Raw genomic sequence first — 19,577 nt, forward strand, 5'->3', positions numbered from 1 at the left:
AAAAAAAAACATAAAATGATTTTGAGATGGTCGAGTTGGCATGAATTACCCCATAAACAAAAATTATCTACGAAATGATACGAAATATTAAAATTTCTGTAAAAATTCTTGATAGCGAAAATTTTTCACCACGATAAGACAGCAAAAATCGATTCATTCTCCCAGCTATAATTGATATCGTCAATTAATCCCACGAATCGCGCGATGACGCGGGTTGCATAAGCGTGCAGGTCCGATTGCGAAGTGAAGAAACAGACGCAGCGAACGAAGCAAATGAAAGACGACCAACAGCCTCCAACCGTTGTGTGAACGGCATAATTAACAGGGTTAAGAACCAAACGGAACGCGGATCTTAGGCCAGTTGCTTAAAGCTCTTCACTCGTGACAGATTGACCATTGGCGTTAAAATTCGCGGCGAAATTTCACCCCGAGGGTCATTGGCTGGCCCGGATCACAACGCTAATTGGCTTTCGGCTGATTTCGGACCTAATTAGCGGTTGTTAGGAGCTGGATCTTAAACTGCGAGAGGAATTGATAGATTGCTGATTTTTTTTTTTTTTTTTGTTTTTTTTTTTTTATACACCGAAACACTGATATCGAAAATGTACAAATTTTATTTATACGCGGGATTGATCGTTTATCTCGCGTTCGTTGAGGCGGTTGATTTCAATTCAACAGATGTCGAAAGCACCGTGTTCAATCGTAGCCGTGACACAAGGGCGAAGATTGTCAGGAAGTTAAAAAAGGACTTTAGAAAGTTGAAAAAACAAGAAGGGGCCATAAAGCTACTCGGCGGAAACGGTGATTACGAAGGTACGTGATAACGATTTATTTATTTATTACAATATTTTGCAAAGAAATTATCTTTAGAAAACAAATTTTATATAGAAACGAAGGTATCGAAGTGCCGAATATAGATCAGCTTTTCATTTTAAATACATCACGTGTATATTACGTGATTTGATGTTTTTTTAAATCGTTCAAAATTTAGAATTTGTCATTTTTAGGAGATTTTTTTTTTTTTTTTTTTCTTTTTTTTTTTGGCAAGAAAATGAAAACGTTCAAAGCAATTCGAGTTCGATAGTTTTATTATTTATTATAGCTTCAGGTACGTTTTCGAAATTTTTTCATCTAAATTAGTAACAAAATGACGCCATGACGCGTACAAGCAGCGACGATATGCGACGTGCTGCCATTTTGGTATTAATTTCGATGAGAAAAATTCTAAAATGTTCTTGAAATTAGAAATAATAAAGCCATTAAAACTAAAATTGCTCCAAGTGTTTTCATTAGCTTGAGGGGGGAGGGTCTGAAAATAAGTATGTTTTAGACCGTCCAAACTGCCCTTAAAAAATCATTAAATGAAAAGTATGTAGATTGTATAAATCTATGGGAAATTTTTTTTTCCATTTTTTCCATAAAAATCTGTTTATTTACACATTATACATATTTTTAAGTTGTTTGGAGAAATTTTTTTGTTTTTTTGATACGCCCTTTTGGCATTCGGTAACGCGATATTTGACAGGTACTTAGTGAAATTCTCATTTAAAAAATTTTGAAAATTCAGTCATTGGTACTCAACTAACGAGTAAAAAAAAAAGTTGTTGTCAAGAATTTTTTGAGTAAGTTTTAACTGTAAATATTGATATAGAGGCTAATAAATACACTCTCGAATAACATATAAAAAAAAATTTCATTAATTTTAATAACTTTTTAAATGACACGTTTTTACACACACGGCGGTGTTGGTGAAAGCAAAAAATCGAACGATTTCAAACTCGGCATGTTAGTGGCCGTTGAATGAGTCGTACGTTTTTTGATATTTGCAAAATTAACAAAATGGCGGTCATTTTTCGAAAAAGTCGACAAATACCGTTTTTTTTTACCGTTTTCTGCTAAAATTTGTAGTTAAAATCAAAATTTGAAAGTACGTATGATTCATTCCAAGGCCATTGACCGAGAAACCATCAAACTACCGTTTTTTCAGACTAATTTTCAACTACGATTCTCGTGTATAAAAAGTGAATAAAATCAAAGGAAAAAAAAAAATGTCTCATGTAATTCGAGAGTGTATTTATTAAGCCTCTATATCAATATTTACAGTTAAAAGTTGTGAAAAAAAAAAAATTCTTAAAAAAACCTTCATTTTTTGCTCGTCAGTTGAATAGAAACCCCTTAAAAAGTAATCCCAAAATTATTTCAAGTTATTTGAATGGATATCTCCGTTTCTCCGCAGACAATGTTCTCAACAAAGTTTTTAAAAATCAAATCTGGATTTTTGTTAATAGTACGAGAGCCCGTAGCTTGATATTATCTATCTTATTATTTCAAGTTCAGATAATACGGATCACACCTCGTCATCGGTGTTGATTAAAAAAAAAAAAAAAAAAAAAAACAGTCTGTTGATTTTCGCGCTGCACGAGGGCTCGTAAAATCGTATACACTATTGTAAACTGTCTTATCATTCCTCTGCGATAATAGCTGATCACTCTCTGAGCCACGTTTCGTACAGCTGCTAGACTCGACTGACAATTTATTGAGATACGGTAAACGGTTGTTCAACAGATTCTACAACAACCGTTGTCTCCTACAGATAAAAATACGCAAGCTAGTTGTGAAAATACACAAAACGGCGCTAAACACTCGGCCTCGGCTTATAACGCATAACCCACAGGTTATTAATGTAATTTTATTACACTTTGAGCTATTATTCACCTAATTATAAAGCCGTTTATTGTTGTGCTAAAGATCGTCTACGCGTTATAAAAAAAAAGCTTCGCGCCCAATTTCAGGCTTAAGGTGCTTATAAAGATACGTTGTACACCTCGAAAACGCGGGGATGCAAAACTCCTATACCGCTCAAGCGATCAGAGTGAAACTTGGGCAATTAATGCCTTATTTTGGCAAAAAGTGCAGCGTCTTTTTACTTTTTCAAAATTTGGAAAAAAAATTTAAAGATTGATTACCACCCACAGAAATTGGCCAAATTTTTACAGTTGCACTGAATGGATCGAACTATCCAGTATGATACCACTCGGTGGTGATGAAACACACATTTTGAGCCCAGTCCCATGAGATTTGATGGTGAAATGATGAAATGGCAGCTGATCTGGTTTTCGCTTACGAAGTACACCGAAATCTCATTTTGGCGACATTTGTTACCGACATTACGCGCATGCCGGTAATGTATGCGTGTAATGTCGGTAAAAAATTACCAGAAGGCGTGAAAGATCGGTAACAAGTGTCGCCAAAATGAGATTTTGGTGTTCTTCATAATCGAAAACCAGATCAGCTGCCATTTCGTCATTTCACCATCAAATCTCATGGGACTGGACTCAAAATGTGTGTTTCATCACCGCCGAGTGGCATCATACCGGATAGTTCGATCCATTCAGTGCAACTGTGAAAATTTGGCCAATTTCTGTGGGTGGTAACCAATCTGTAAATTTTTTTTCCAAATTTTGAAAAAGTAAAAAGACGTTCCACTTTTAGCCAAAATAAGGCATTAATTGCCCAAGTTTCACTCTGATCGCTTGAGCGGTATAGGAGTTTTGCATCCCCGCGTTTTCGAGGTGTACAACGCTTCTTTATAAGCACCTTAAAATATTACCAAGTAGATGGCTAGAAAAGTAGGAGAATTTTGAGAATTTTTATCCAAAAAATTTGTTGAATCGATTCTATCCGCTATTTTTATTTTTATTTTTATTTTTTTTTTTCGCACTTTATACATAAATTATATATGTTCACAGTAATTTTTTTCATTTAATATTTATTTACTCACTTCGATAGGTATAAAAATCACATTCGAGGTGGAATACAGGATATACTTTAATTGTTCTTGTAAAAATAATTGAAAAAAATAAAAAAAAAATATGTCAGACCACAATTATTGCGTAATGATTCATGGATAACTAGTTGTGAAAGTTGTAGACGTACGAGACGAATAAATGTGAAAATATTTTCACCGCAACCAACCACACGAGGTATACTACTTGGGGTAAAAATCGGGGTAATACGACCACGTGATAAAATATATCAAGCACATACGCTCGGGTCGTAAACATCGCAAAAGTTTCAGGAGCTCTTTCAGTGAATTTTATACGGAAGAAAAAGAAAATAAAAAAAAATGTGTATTTCTATACGGCGAAATAAATGTTTTGTTTTTTATTATCAAATTTTCAGTCGAGCTAATTAATACCATTTGTTAATTATTAATAAGTTTTTATCCGTCATTATTTAGCAGTAAATAAACTATTTTTTTTTTATCGTTGATGAATATCAATTTTGAGTTTTTGTGTTTTCCGTAATTTTGTCTTTCTTTTTTTAATTTTTCTATTATATGTGAATCTTTTTTATAAACAACAGTAAGAAGGTTGATTTGAATGAATATTGGAAAAAATGTTACAAGTATTTTGTAATAAAAACAATGAAAAGTAGGAATCATGGATTATACCTGAGTATTTTGAATCGATAAACGATGACTGTACGTTGAATATGTTGATGTTAAATTGTTTTTAATTTGAAGAAACTTTGACGATAAATTCATTTCTCGACATCTCTTGAAAAATCTCCCCCGTAACTGACGGAATCGAAAACGAATTTTACGTCGTTTTAAACGAAAGGAAAATAACTCGTCGAATTGATGTATCGATAAGTTTGTATATTTATAATAACAATTCACCTGAATTAACTGAGAATAAACTGAATTATGAAAAATTAAGTCAAGTTGATTTTAATTAGTATCGATTCACGCCAGAATCATCCTATTTTAGAGAAAAAAAAAAAAAAACACAGTGAAATGCAAAGATTAAGCTGAATTGTTAAAAATTAATTTTAACTAACAGAAAATATAGCGAAATGAATTGAAATTTTTTTAAACTCACTTGAACTGGAACGAATTACGTATCGATAACTATCGAGGAAAAAATTGAAACGAATTAAGTTGAATTAAGAAACGAAATAATAAATCATAATGATTTGGAAAAAAAAAAAAAAAAAGTTGAATAACATGAATTAATTTATATTTTTTCAATTTAACGGATTATTTCATCACTCGAATCACGGATTATTTTTAATTTGCAAAAGCAGTCTTGATTCTGACATCTGTCCAGAAATTTTCCATCGCTCAAGGTCATGCAGTAGTCCTTCCATTACCGACCGAGCAAACTCTCCCGTTTTCTCTTTGAACAAAACAAATTTTTTTTACGATTTTCGGGTTATGAATAATTTTCCTGAACCACGCTACAAAAGAGAGATGCAGCATCTAAATTTCAACCCTTTCCATTAGTTTGTTTATTCAACTTTTTACGGCATGGTGGTCCTTGAGATGTTCCAACTAAATTTCATCACTTCTTGACCATCTATCTATTCTGTAATTAACGTATTTCCGTCGAGTCTTTCGCATTTTCTTGGTAGCTGAGATGTTACGGAATATAGAAAAAATATCCAGCAGAGACAAATATTTATTGTTATTGTTTTATGAACGAACAATCAAATACAAAAAGTGTTTTTTTTTTTCGGAGCAATTCATTTTTTACCAGACTTTTCAGAATTTTCTGTCTCAAAAATCAGTACCGTGTGATTTTTGGGGGCGCTGATAACGAATCTGACATTAGATTTAAAAAATTCCTCATCAAAGATCGTGGATTCAATATGGAGACTAGACATTTTTTTCAATTTCAGTTTCTAATGTCAGATTCGTTATCAGCGCCCTCAAAAATCCCTGAATACGAAGTTTCACGGAAATATTTCAAATATAAAAATGTATGCTCGGTCGGTAAAGGTTGAAGTACTACATGACCTTAATTTATTTGCGCCTATTGGGTAATTTCTTTACCCTCAACGAACCCCGTTATTCATTCCGTAACGCGAGATCGTTACAATATATTCGATGAACAAAGTGTACGCGATACAACAACTGCGAAGCAAAAACTGGCGAACAAACTTTGCTTGCAAATCAAGCGATATGGTTATTTCTTCTTCTTCTTCTTCTCCTTCTCCATATTATTATTATTATTATTTTGCTTCTAGGAAACGTTGAAATTTTGCACAATGGAAAGTGGGGCAGCATTTGTGACGATGAATGGGATTACATGGAGGCAAATGTCGTCTGCAGACAGTTAGGCTTTGAAAGTGCGACAAAACAGACGACCAATGGCCGTTTCGGACAAGCGAGGCGTAAGGATATTTGCATATTATATAAGAATACCAGATTCGATTTTTTGTACAAAAAGACTTTCACACAAATCTTCTTGCAATGAATCTCAAAGATATCGTATTTCCTTTTTTTTTTTTCAAAAGCTTCAAGACTTCAAACTTTTCTTCAAAATTTCTTAAATACCATCCCTAACTTGAATGAAATTTTTCCATTTTCCAATAAAAATCAGACCCACTGTGTAACAAGTTTATCATTAAATGTCAAACTGTGTTAATTTTCAGATACTTAATGCGTGTAAAAAGTAAAAAAAAAAAAAAAAAAACAAACAAAAACCAGAAACAAAAATATTATTCCTGATCTTTAAACCTGATTAAGTTCGATATGTTGCGAACGAAATTTGGAACTTTATCAAAATTCCGGTCATTAAATATGAAACAGCGTTGATTTTCAAATACTTTAAAAAACCTTCGATTTCATATTTTATCGGATCTCTTGTCAACAAATTAGGTTGCATATTTTTACTCCATAGAACAAAAAAAAAAAGTACACACACACGAACAAAAATATTATTCCTAACCTTAAAACTTGATGAATTTCGGGATAATGTGTATAAAATTTCGGTGAGATACAAAATACTCGATAAATGTTTGTAACGAACTATGTCGTAAATCAGTATTATATACAGATTATACGTAAGTAACGATTGGATGTTGATCGATAAAAAAAAAACTGTTTACAAAAGCGAGTTTTTACTTCCAACTGCTCGCAGTGGCGATTTTCAGTCTTTTCGTTTAGACCAAGCACCGGTGAAATTGGTATTAACTAAATGGAGATAGATTTATTGATGACGCAGAATCCCGGATTCTCATTTGTTTCGGAACACAAACAGATCTCAGGTTATTGTACTTGGGTTTATTGTTCAGTTGAACAATAAAGCCAACAAGTAATGAAGAATTTGCCGAGTATCGATGAATATTGGAAAAGCGAGCGAAGCGTGACGAGCCCTTAGATTGAAGAGATAATTTCCGAGGAATGAGATGAAATGAACATCAATAGAGGCCTGTTTACTTAATGCTTATTGGCACGCCTCCGGCACGTAGAGGATGTTTTTAAAACGTCAATATAATATATAATATATATATATACACGGTAAACAGAGCGAGAAGTCTCATCAGAGCTTGTGAAGGATTATGTTTTACGATAAAAATTGCACAATTTGAGGCTCAATTTTAAGGCGAAGAAATTTTAAACGAGGGTTTATTAATCTCGCGGAATTGCTACTCGTTGTCTTCGTACAAACGTCGTTATCGTCGGAAATAAACGGAATTAAATGTTGATCTTCAAACTTTGCGACAAAAAAAAATTACACAAGCAACGATCGAGACGATTAATTATTTGGTTTGGCAGTTACTTAGAAAGATTATAAAAAAATTTTTTGCTGGGTCATTATTTTTAACAATAAACGACGAAAGCTCTTAGTTAAATAATGCGAGTTACTCGCTACAGAAGGAATGTTTTCAAAAATGAAAATGGCAGCAATTGTGCCAGAAATTTTGACTTCTTCAAAAGACAACTTCCGGTATAATTTAGACTTTAGTCCTTTAACGCAAATTGACTATGAATATTACCATCAGCCAAGAATATAATAACAATAAATTCTCGTCAATATAATTCTTAAAACGTCATAACCAAAAATCAGATGAGCTGAAGAAGTTCAGAGTAAATGGTTTTCAAGAACTTTTTCTAAAACGAAGAATTGAATGAATGTTTACTAAACTCTGAGGATCTTTTATCACTAGTTTGAATTAGATCTGGTAATTTTTTCAAGTCATTTGTATGGTAATTAATCAAGTTATTAACTACGTCCCAAAGCAAGTCTCAATTTCGTTCTGGAAATCGCAATTTTGATGTGAAATCAATGAAACTGAAATTTTTTTCACTGTTTAAATTGATTCCAAAAAAAACGAACCTTCCCTCGAAATAATTGCATTGTTTAAAGTAGCCCATTTTCATTGCAAAAGGCTGTGAAAATTTTTTGAATTATAAAACCTTTTTTGGTCTTAGAACGGTAACGGTTTTTTTTTATTTTTATTTTTTTGTATTCTTATCCATTCCAGTAACGACGGGGTCGAAAAGTTGCTCCAATCTTGAAAATTCCACCTTTCGGGCACATCGTATCGTTAAGGGTCCTACAGGATCCTATTTTCTTCATTTTTTTTTTATAAAGAATCACGTGGGCCAAGAAACTTTTTTGCGCAAGTTAGAAAAAAGTGTTTAAAAATTTGGTAGCCTCGAGTCGAAAACCTAAATTGCTTTCTGACGGTGGAAAATTTATTTATTTACTTATCCCCCCCCCCCCCCCTCCCCCCGCCGTTACCGTTTTAGGGTTCAACACGTGTAAAACGTTAAATTTGCAACTATAATAGATAAATTTAGGTTATAATCTTCTCCGAAATAATTTGAACAACGAAATAAAAAAACAAAAAAAAAAAAAAATTCAGACTCGTTGGATTCAGACCAAAAGTGCGATTTCCATATTGTACACAAATTGCCAACGCGAATGAAAATTTGTTGCGAGACGTAGTTAATAAGTCGATCGATTACAGCTCGAATGACTTGAAAATATTACCAAATGTAGTTTGAAGTTATATATTTTGTATTTGAAGTTATAGTTAATGTATTTGAACTTATATAAGAATAGTTTGAAGAAAATATTGTTTAATAAATTTCTGGGGATTGTTATTTTTTTATTTTTTTATTTTTTTTATGTCATGTAAAATGAATCCGTTTGTTTTTCTGAAAACACATAAAGTTTCAAAGAATTTTTTTATTGTTTTGAAATTTTTGTGTTCGAAAATTCATAAACACTGTATTTACGAAAGTATTCGTTCAATGGCCAGGAAACTTCTTAATTGTAGTGTACAACGTTTTTACGAAAAGGTATCCAAAATTCACGATTTTTCATCGATTAAAAAAGAAAATAAAAATTCCCAAAACGGAAATAATTTTCAAAAATTCATGGCTATTCAGAGAAGAAACCAACGAATTCATTTCACACGACGAAAGAAAAAAAAAACTATTCCCTAAAAATTTGTTAAATAATATTTTGCCTCAACAATTTATTGATAACTTTTCGGCATTATGATTATTATTATTATTATTCAAATTTGAATTTTCTTATCGTCTTTATTATCGTTGATTTTCATCCGATGTTCATCTTTATCACAAAGTATTCAATATCGTCGACGAGACTAACTTTTGGCAGAGAATGTACATCCAGTACATCCTTAAAAGGTCAGATTTGTAACCGCAGGCCGTTTTTGGATGGACAACATCCACTGCGACGGTACCGAAGACACGCTGGCCAGTTGCCGTTTCGACGGTTGGGGTCAATCTGACTGCAAAGGGAGCGAGGCAGCCGGTGTGATTTGCGCCCACGATGAGGAGCCAACGACGCCGGCACCGGCGGCGATTAAACGGCCAAAGACAAGGATCAAAGACGTCCATCGTCAAGGGATGGCAGTTAGGTTGGTCGGCGGTCGAATACCGAGCGAAGGTCGAGTCGAGGTGAAGCTGGGAACGGATGGTAAGTGGTAACGTAAGGGGAGGGGGGTGTTGGACCAACCAGCAAATTGGACGGTTCTCGATTCTCAGAAAAGTAAGGGGCAAAAATGTAGTTATTCCCTGTAGAGCCAAGGATCCAATTTACCTGGTGGTCCGACATGCCTTACCTACTTTTCTTCGACCCGTAGATATAAAACGGCAAACAATAAAGCACTAGGCATTGATTACAAGAGGTTGCATACCTGCGTTGCGAAGATGGAGTATAAAATGATATTGAAAATCATTGTGCCTCAGTCGAAGAAGCCCTCAATCGTTAGAATCACATTGAATTTTTCGAGGTATTCACTTGTTGAAGTCGCTTTGAAAAGCAGTCGCTTTAAAATCGTTTCACGTTATTTGAGGTTATTTGAAATTTCTTGAAATCGCATGAAATCGTACGAAATAGCATGAAATCTGTTGGACTCATTGTCAGACAGTGGATTTTTCGAGGTATTCAATTGTTGAAATCGCTTTGAAAAGCAGACACTTTAAAATCGCTTCACGTTATTTGAGGTTATTTGAAATTTCTTGAAATCGCATGAAATCGTACGAAATAGCATGAAATCTGTTGGACTCATTGTCAGACAGTGGATTTTTCGAGGTATTCAATTGTTGAAATCGCTTTGAAAAGCAGACACTTTAAAATCGCTTCACGTTATTTGAGGTTATACGAAATTGCTTGAAATCGCATGAAATTGTACGAAATAGCATGAAATCTGTTGGATTCATTGTCAGATGAAATCGATTGAAATCACCTTGAATCCACATCAAATGGCATGAAATCGCACGAATAGCATGAAATCCATTGAACTCATTGTCATATGAAATCGCTTGAAATCACTTTGAATTCACATTAAATCGCATGAAATCCCTTGAACTCAGCTGAAATGACTTAAAATAACTTGAAATCATTTAAAAATCACTTTGAACTCAGATGAAATCGCATGAAATCAAATGAAATCGTTCATCACCCAATCCATCGGTGACTAACTCCGCGTAATTTTCCTTCTGAATCGATCGAATTACAATAACGAATGTATAGTTTGACGAGTGACGAACCTCCTCAACAGAATGGGGTGTCGTCTGTGGGGATGGATGGTCTCTGTTCGAGGCTGGCGTGGTCTGCAAGCAGCTGGGACTTGGCTACGCTTCGGACGCCGTACAGACTAACTTCTTTGGGGGTAACCGGATGCCGATGAGGATCAGCGGTATCAAGTGTCACGGCGACGAGCCAAACTTGGCACACTGTCTCCACGACGAAGTCCTTGAATGTCCAGGTAAAACTACCAGTAATTTGCTTCCTCGCCTTTCCCGTGGACCGTAGTGTCGGAATGCTAACGTTTGTGACTGTGCCACGGTTTCATCAAGGAGTCGCAGAGAACATCGCGAGCGTCATCTGCGTCCAGCAAATTGCGGATCTGGTCTTCGACCACTTGGAACTGATGAGAACCGCGCACCTCGAGGACCGCCAACTGTACTGGCTACAGTGCGCGATGGAAGAAAATTGCGTCGCTTCTGAGGCTTACAAGATTCAGAAGGAGTCGGATAACTGGCATCTCGAGACCAGACGCCTCTTGAGGTTCACAGCGAGGATTTTGAACGCTGGTACAGCCGATTTTCGTCCTTCAGTACCAAAGCATCTGTGGGAATGGCACATGTGCCACATGTAAGTGTCGTTTGAGAAGTAAACGGACCATTCGACATATGAGAGCTAAAATTAGGCTCAGATTGCCCCAATATTTGAACACCGTTATTTTTATTTTTCCAAAACGTACTACGAACTAGGCATTATCATTCGATGGAGGTTTTTGCGACATTCGATATAATCGATTCGAGAGGAAACAGAGTTGCAGAGGGTCACAAAGCGTCCTTCTGTCTTGAAGATAACCAGTGCTTGCCAGGCGTCGAGCCAAGGTCTGTAGTTACCAAATTTAATTTATGTACCTATATATATATATATATATATATATATATATATATACATATGTAAGTAAGACAGAAACGAAGCCCGTCTTAATATAATCCATGCTTTGACGAGTAGTAAACTAATATTGAATCTGATAACGAAATCAGTGTCGCTTAGCACTTCAAGTAAGCCGCTTCGGCTTGGCTGGCGGCATTTTTAGGCCTCCTAAAAACTTAATGGTAAACCTACGAGTTGTTTCCCCCCGATTTCACTAACAAACGATCGATCCACGCAACGTTGTGTCAATTTTTTCACGCTTCGTTTCAGATACAAATGCGAAAAGTACGGAGATCAGGGAATCTCAGTGAACTGTACGGACATCTACAGACACAACATCGATTGTCAATGGGTTGACATTTCAGAACTTGACCCTGGGCAATATACCATGAAGGTGAGACCGCATTTATCGATTTATCGTGTTCCACGCAATTCCAGATAAACACTTATTTCAAAAGCTATGGTCAGCGAATGGCGCTTTTACGAGGGTTCTGAACTGTAGACTGATGGTCGTTCTATGTCTCTCGTTAATTCACAGGTCGCAGTCAACCCTGAGTTTAAGGTGGGCGAGATGACCTTCGACAACAACGCGGCATCGTGTCAACTCACGTACACGGAGACATTCGCAACAGTCCACAGCTGCAAATTGGAACGACCCCAGAATTCGTTTTAATTATTTCTAAATTCTTTTTGCTAAATCATAAACGACAACCTCTGTAACTTCATGTTGATTAAAACACATTATCACACTCTAATAAATCACATACTAACCAAGACAAGTATCTTTTCTCAACCTGTAATCAATAATAAACTTGCGGAGGTAAGGATACCAGGTGATTTGGTGAAAAGGCGTAGATTCAATGCACAAAAGTACAACCGAACTTAAAATTTTCTAATGGACCATGAGACACTCTAAAACAGTTTTCGTTTTAATCCAAAATCAAAGATCATTAGGGGAAGACCTTTGTTCACTTTAACGAGACTTGATTTATTGGATACAAATGAAGGTCAATGAGACGACAATCATTAGTTGACGTTTCGGACCGAGTGGTCCCATCCAATAAATCAACTCCCATCAATACCTGGGTCAAGAAAAAACTTTTTCTTTGGTCACTTCAACTCCAGATTGTGGAATCATAAGCGAAGGTTATCCCTGTCACGGTTTGAGAACGGACCCGTCACATCATGAAGCGTTGCGCAATTTGGTATATGATTAAATGACTAATTCACTTAACGCTTAGCGAACGAAGCTTGGCAGGCAGGGTCTTTACAGTAGGGCTTCGATATCGAACGTTGCAGTCACGGCCTCTGCACAGTGGGGCACCTGCCACCTTCGGAAAAGCCATGAACCGTTGTCAGCTGTTGGGCTCCGGCGCTAACTTGACATGTTAGTCGGTTTCGCGTCACTCGCTCTACCACCCAAGTCGAAAGTCTAAGCTCGCATAAATGTAACCCAAACTGTGATAAACTCCCATTGTTCGAAGACATTTCGAATCCGAAAATCGGTTTAATAATTCAAAAAATAAGTGTTTAAAATTGTGCACTTTGTAGCTTAATTCATGTGTGACGAATCTAATCCGATGCTTCCATTATCCCTTGGGATTTGAATCGTTTAATTACCAGACCAGTTTGGAAAATCGTTTTGTGTCACATGATGCTGTGTCTTGAGGCAGGCTTCAAGCTGATGCCAAAGAATAAATAGTCACGATGACGCGAAAGGGAATATTTTCATGCTGCGCAATTGCGATTCTTGGTTCACATCGAGCACGCTACTTTCGTTAAAATCGATTCGCTGTTCCCAGCTAGATATTTAACGACATAAGTATAGATAGTAGGTATAAGCATAAGTCGTACCCCGAACTGCTTACCGACCTTCGTATCGACAAAACATCGACTACAAACGAAAGAACAACGCCTCAAACAATGTGATATGAGGCCAAGTTCAGTACCGTTCGGCTAACCATGGTACAAAGGCAAACTGTCTACACACTGCAGTCCGGTAGCTTTCGATGAACGATGCGAGCATCAAAGCAGGCATCAGCCATGGCGATTCAAACGCTTTTCATTCTCACCGTTTTAAACCTAGTCGGTATCGCGTTCGCGACGAATGATTACTCGATATGCGAGAGAAACAGAACCCTTTTGGAAGTGAGCGGGGATGCGGTGATCGTCGGTAAGTTGGAATCATCTGACACATGGTGTCCAATGTCCTCGAATTTTACTTGTCATTCAAAAGTCCTGGAAACTGTCCTTGAATTTTTTTTGTGTACTGAAAATATCCTATTTTGAATGTCCTTGAATTTGTTATGGGTTTTTAAATGGACACCATGTGACACCATTCCTTTCCCAAATTCAAAGGTTAGCTCTGAACTCCTAGCACGAAGGTTCGCACCGAATTGATGAGCATTGTTATGTTATTAAGCAGAGAGTATAGAGGCGAATTGAATGACCAGTGTTTCCGCTACTTTTTCAGTATTCGCAGACACGAACTACGGGCCAGATTGTAACAATTCATCTCCCAAAGGCTTCCAAGAAGTCACCACAGCGCTGTACGTTGTTGAGAAGCTGAACAAGTACGATTACATCCCCGGTCTCACTTTGGGTAGGTAAAATTTTAGGAACCTACTAGTGATTAAAGTTTCGAATACAGTATCAGAGCATTGACCACCTTAATTTCTTACCGCACTAGGGGTGAAAATTCGTGACAGTTGTCACGATAAAATGGCGGTTTTCAAGGAAGCCCTGATGGTGGCGGTGGAACAAGATTGCACATCCTACTACGAACTGGGCATCTTGGTCCCGGACGAGTACCGTGAGACACTGGAGCCACTGGAACAGTTCAGCCTAGTGCCAATGAGTTCGTACAGCGATCAGAATTTCTCGAAACCTCTGATCAGCATCATGGTGGATTTCTTGAGCACCAAGTACGAAGTAGTCGATTTGTTCCTCTCGAATTCGCTGGACGTTTTGAACGTTTTTTTGGACACCAGCCGCAAAGCCGGAATCTGTCTGAAAAGCCACACGGAAATTTTGGACACGGACAATTCAACACACGTGGTAATCGCTGTCGTGGGAAGCAAGGACGACATCAAAATATGGATCGAGAATGGGGAAAAAATAATTGGTCCAGAAATAACGTGGGTTGTTCTGCCTTTGGATGGCTCTCACGTCGATGGTAGGCGAAGTTCATTCCGTTCTCCTCCTTTCGTACTTCCATCAAAACCTAAGATCCTCGAAATTAGGCGCGCCTTTCCCAACTCGAATCCAGTCTGTACCTTCTAGCCCGAACCACTATAAGCCCCTCTTTTATGAGCTTTTCCACTTAGCTGATCACTTGGCTACACTCTTTTTTTTTTCTTTTTTTCACTTTCACGATTAATCTTTATGTTTCGTGTAACGAATTTTCATTTTTATTTTCCCACAATTTGTTGTAACACTTTCACATTGCAGATCAGAATGCAAAAACAAGAAAATCACCGAAAAGGTTGTTCAACTTGTTACAGATCACGTGCCACCTGGTTCTTACATCATAAAAACAGAGCCGTTCGATTTCGACCTGCTCGAAGACTTTTCCAGCTCCGATACGTTTCTACAAACAGCAGGCGAGTCTGTGACACACTCGCCGTATCTTCTCAGCATCGGTAAAGCGATCGTAGAGACGGCTCGTTCGCTCCGAGAGCTGCAGAAGAAGACGTGTCCTAACGACGCGAATTGCGTGCTGCCACGTTTTAACTCGAGGAAGAAGACCTCTATGATGTATACCGAGGTCTACGATGCTCTGCACATATTGCCGAAGGCCCACTCCGTCAAGTACATTGTGACGATGAAGAAATCGCGGGAGGAAGAGGAGGAAGTCGCAGCCTACAAGATCAATGCTGTTTCCGGTGAGATCACCTCGGATCTTCATATACCCAGGATGCCGAAATTGTGCGTGAAGAAGTACGCGAACAGCTGTGAGAAGTGTTCAAACTTTCATCGAGGAAATGGCGCGCCTGGTCACGGCCGGAATCGCGACGCGAGTGGAATTCTGAAAAGCAGTCTTTGGATACCGATTATATTGACCGTTGTCGCGTGTGGGACAGTCGCCTGTCTCATCATCATAGTCTTCATAATGTACCGCTACGTCGTCGACGAAGTTCTCGATGGTAATCCAGCATTGACGATAGTCCTGATCCTCTCGACAATCTTCATGCTCCAGTCGGTGATCCCTTTCTGCATGAACGACGAAAGGTTCGGCGTTGAACACCTGAACTCCAGGAAGATCCTCGTCACGAGTATGTCGATTGGAATCGCGTTTTCGATCATGCTATCAAGAGCCTTGTTTCTGGCTTTCTCGGTCGGTGGTATATTCACGACACACATCAACGGGTACCTCCAAGGACTAATGGTGTTCTTCGTTTCGAGCGTTCAGATAACCATATCAACGATGTTCTTCGTCCTGAACAAAGATGATTCTGGGAAGATCATCCGGAGCTGCACATTCGTCGCCTTACTCAGCTACGACATATTCCTTCTTCTCAAACTATTCGTTGTTTGTTGTTTCATCGCTCAAATCCAGAGGAATTACCGTGAGGGAAAATGCTTCTTCGGCACCGTCATTGGTCTCTTGATCGTTTGGGCTGTATGGATCACCTGCTTCGTTCTCGTCGAACCGAAAACTCGAGACTGCGTTGTCTCCTTCGGCGTTGTCGCCAGTGCCTACCTCATCATACTCGGCGTCCTTATACCAAGGACCTACTACATGGTCACACGTCTTGGTCAGGACAAGACTCTTTCGGCGAGGTACGAGCCTGAGGATTACACTGTCGACCCCAGGACGAACACCATCGCTCGACAGGTTAGACTCATGCGGAACCCTGAACAAGAAATGTGGAACCGTCAACTTGGAGCAGAACATCCCACTTTTTTCTAGAATGTAGATCTTGTATCCACTGCCAATTCAATCCTTCAACATGAAATAAGAGTGATAAACGCAAATTCTATAGTCGAGAATAGGTTGATGCTGGTCATCTTTTCTTTTCATAAACTGAGAAACCTGTGTCACCCAGTATACACTGAGGTGGATTCGGAAAAATTTGAAGAAAAAGGTTCGGCAAAAGTGACCATTGACATAACAGCCCGTTCTTCATCGAACCTTTTCCTCAATGTAGATATCATGAGATTTTGTTCTAGATAAACCTGATTTAGGGTTTTTTTTACGCTTTCCTTTCTGCCAAAAATTTTTTGCCATGGCTTCCAGTGTTTGAGAATATATACTTGAGCAAGATTACCGCAAACGAAAACGAAAACCATGCACGTAGTGTTAGATATGCGTATTTTAGCACGTCGAGATCCAGTTGTAACTGAATTCAGACCATTATCTTCTTCTTTTTATCTAGAATATTATTTATACTTACAATACTATAGTAGTTTTGGCCTGTTGATTCTAAATGTATACTTTCTAGGTATCCTATCAGTAAGTAGTTTTCATTTTTATACTGACTTCACTGTACATCATTTTAATTTTCCCGTGCATCAGACTTGTAAATAGAACTTTATCGGACATCTTTATCCATAAACGCTGTTATTATTTGTAGTTCATAAGATGAGAAGAAGGATTTGAGTATCGACTATCGTTACGTGGTCAGTAGCCTTATGACTCTGTCGCACATCCGAATTGTTGATTAGCACTGTTCAGTGATACCCCATTTCACCTTAAGGTGCTTATAAAGAAGCGTCGTACACCTCGAAAACGCGGGGAAGAAAAACTCCTATACCGCTCAAGCGATCAGAGTAAAACTTCGGCAATTAATGCCGTATTTTAGCAAAAAAAGGAGCGTCTTTTTACTTTTTCAAAATTTGAAAAAAAAATTTACAGATTGTATACCACCCACAGAAATTGGCCAAATTTTCACAGTTACACTAAATGGATCGAACTATCCGGTATGATGCCACTCGGTGGTGATGAAACACACATTTTGAGCCCAGTCCCATGAGATTTGATGGTGAAATGACGAAATGGCAGCTGATCTGGTTTTCGATTACGAAGTACACCAAAATCTCATTTTGACGACATTTGTTACCGACCTTTCATGCATGCCGGTAATTTCTTACCGACATTACACGCATACATTACCGGCATGCGCGTCATGTCGGTAACAAATGTCGCCAAAATGAGATTTCGGTGTTCTTTATAATCGAAAACCAGATCAGCTGCCATTTCGTCATTTCACCATCAAATCTCATGGGACTGGGCTCAAAATGTGTGTTTCATCACCGTCGAGTGGCATCATACCAGATAGGTCGACCCATTCAGTGCAACTGTGAAAATTTGGCCAATTTTTGTGAGTGATAACCAATCTGTAAATTTTTTTTTTTAATTTTAAAAAACTAAAAAGACGCTCCACTTTTTGCCAAAATAAGGCATTAACTGCCCACGTTTCACTCTGATCGCTTGATCGGTATAGGAGTTTTGCATCCCCGCGTATTCCAGGTGTACATGCAACGGGTCTTCATAAGCACCTTCAAAATTGGATCGATCTTTTCCACCAATTTTCTCTCATTTTTTTCTAGTTTCCCTATTTGCAGTCTCATCAGGCGCTGTACGATTACACATTTCCCGGAAGTACGACAGGTGCGGGGGTTGCCAACCTACCAACGGTGGGCTACCACCCCAACTACTACGGATGTTCCAGTCCCAACTCGAGATTCGTTCCTCGAAGCGTGAGCCCGTACGTTCGGCAGAGACCTGGATACAACAACTACGCGTTCAACCCCGAAATGAGGGAGGTTGATCATTTGCACCCGGTGCCCAGAGTTTGCATCGAAAATACAGAAGTGAGCCCTTATTATTCTCCCAAATTCAAGTCCAGGACGTCCAATTGTCACCAATTCATCAATGAATTTTCCCATGCCCAATTATATCGTTAAAAATACCTGCCACAGCCAATACAGCACAAGTTTTCACTTCAGGGTAGGCGAAGTCCGATTGGAAGGAGTCCAAAGGAGATGAACGTCGACCATCCCAGGCGGTTCAGGGACTCACGGATTCGTCTGGATGATCGAGACTGTACGGAGACTGACATTTACGTCGAGGGTCGATTATCACCGAATGTTAGGGGGCCGGACGAAGCATATCCGACGAGGTGTTCAAGCCCAAGACTAGGTCTCACGGAGTCTACTATCCGTGAAGAAGAGGAGAACGATGTAGCGAGAATCACTAAGTTCTAATATCAGATGCTGGTTATTCAGCTTCGCCCGATCACCAATCACAGGGTACATCGTCGTTTCAATCATCCGTTCACACGTGTTCAATCTCCATACTTTCTAAACTTCAACTCATACTTGACGGTCTCTACAACTGTAGAAGTAAAAACTGTTGCTTCAGCTACTATATAAGCTGCGTTTCAAATGTAGTAAGATTATATTCATAGATCTGAAGATATTGTCACTATGAATTTCAGTTGTGCGTGTCAGATGAATTGCTTAGCCAGAGCTCTTCTGTTGTATGCTTTCTTCTCAACCCGTGTAATCGTCGCATGAAACCACTAGGTTTGATTCAAAATCTTGAAATTTTATTGGGGTCAGTCGGAAAACAAATATACGTGACAAAGTTTTTTTTACAGAGTCTTCCACAATAACCGAGACAATGAATCTGACGCACCAATAATCCATGTTTTAAACTTTCCATATAACGTGCGAACTTAAATTTCACGAAAATCAATTACCATAGACCAAAAGTGCCACTCTTATGACATGTAGATGTAAGAATCAACTCAAAATACTCAGCCAATATTGAAAATATGTCTCTAGTCTTCGGAAGATATTTATTAAAATACTATCATTCATTGTATAAGTGAAATGTTGCATTGAGAT

The 19,577-nt window shown here is 38.0% G+C and overlaps 2 protein-coding genes across 4 annotated transcripts; both read left to right on the forward strand.

Annotated features, from left to right (window-relative positions):
- The first annotated feature begins 583 nt into the window (after positions 1-583).
- Positions 584-12,489, forward strand: LOC124414124 (lysyl oxidase homolog 2-like). Its single transcript, XM_046895050.1, has 8 exons — positions 584-813; positions 6,031-6,177; positions 9,471-9,743; positions 10,831-11,037; positions 11,129-11,426; positions 11,546-11,674; positions 11,994-12,117; positions 12,262-12,489. The coding sequence occupies exons 1-8, from the start codon at positions 603-605 to the stop codon at positions 12,394-12,396; spliced, it is 1,524 nt and encodes a 507-aa protein (XP_046751006.1). The 5' UTR covers positions 584-602; the 3' UTR covers positions 12,397-12,489.
- Positions 12,490-13,020: 531 nt separating this feature from the next.
- Positions 13,021-19,574, forward strand: LOC124414011 (protein bride of sevenless). Of its 3 annotated transcripts, none has more exons than XM_046894863.1 (6): positions 13,021-13,896; positions 14,177-14,325; positions 14,413-14,898; positions 15,227-16,560; positions 18,276-18,539; positions 18,675-19,574. In XM_046894863.1, exons 1-6 carry the CDS (start codon positions 13,844-13,846, stop codon positions 18,930-18,932), a joined length of 2,544 nt encoding a protein of 847 aa, XP_046750819.1. In that variant the 5' UTR covers positions 13,021-13,843; the 3' UTR covers positions 18,933-19,574. The 3 variants fall into 3 exon arrangements, with proteins under 3 accessions (XP_046750819.1, XP_046750817.1, XP_046750818.1); XM_046894861.1 differs by having other exon boundaries at positions 14,197-14,325; XM_046894862.1 differs by having other exon boundaries at positions 14,197-14,325; positions 18,291-18,539.
- The last annotated feature ends 3 nt before the right edge of the window (positions 19,575-19,577 follow it).

Source organism: Diprion similis, chromosome 13, assembly GCF_021155765.1.
Source record: "Diprion similis isolate iyDipSimi1 chromosome 13, iyDipSimi1.1, whole genome shotgun sequence".
NCBI classification, from domain to species: Eukaryota; Metazoa; Arthropoda; class Insecta; order Hymenoptera; family Diprionidae; genus Diprion; species Diprion similis.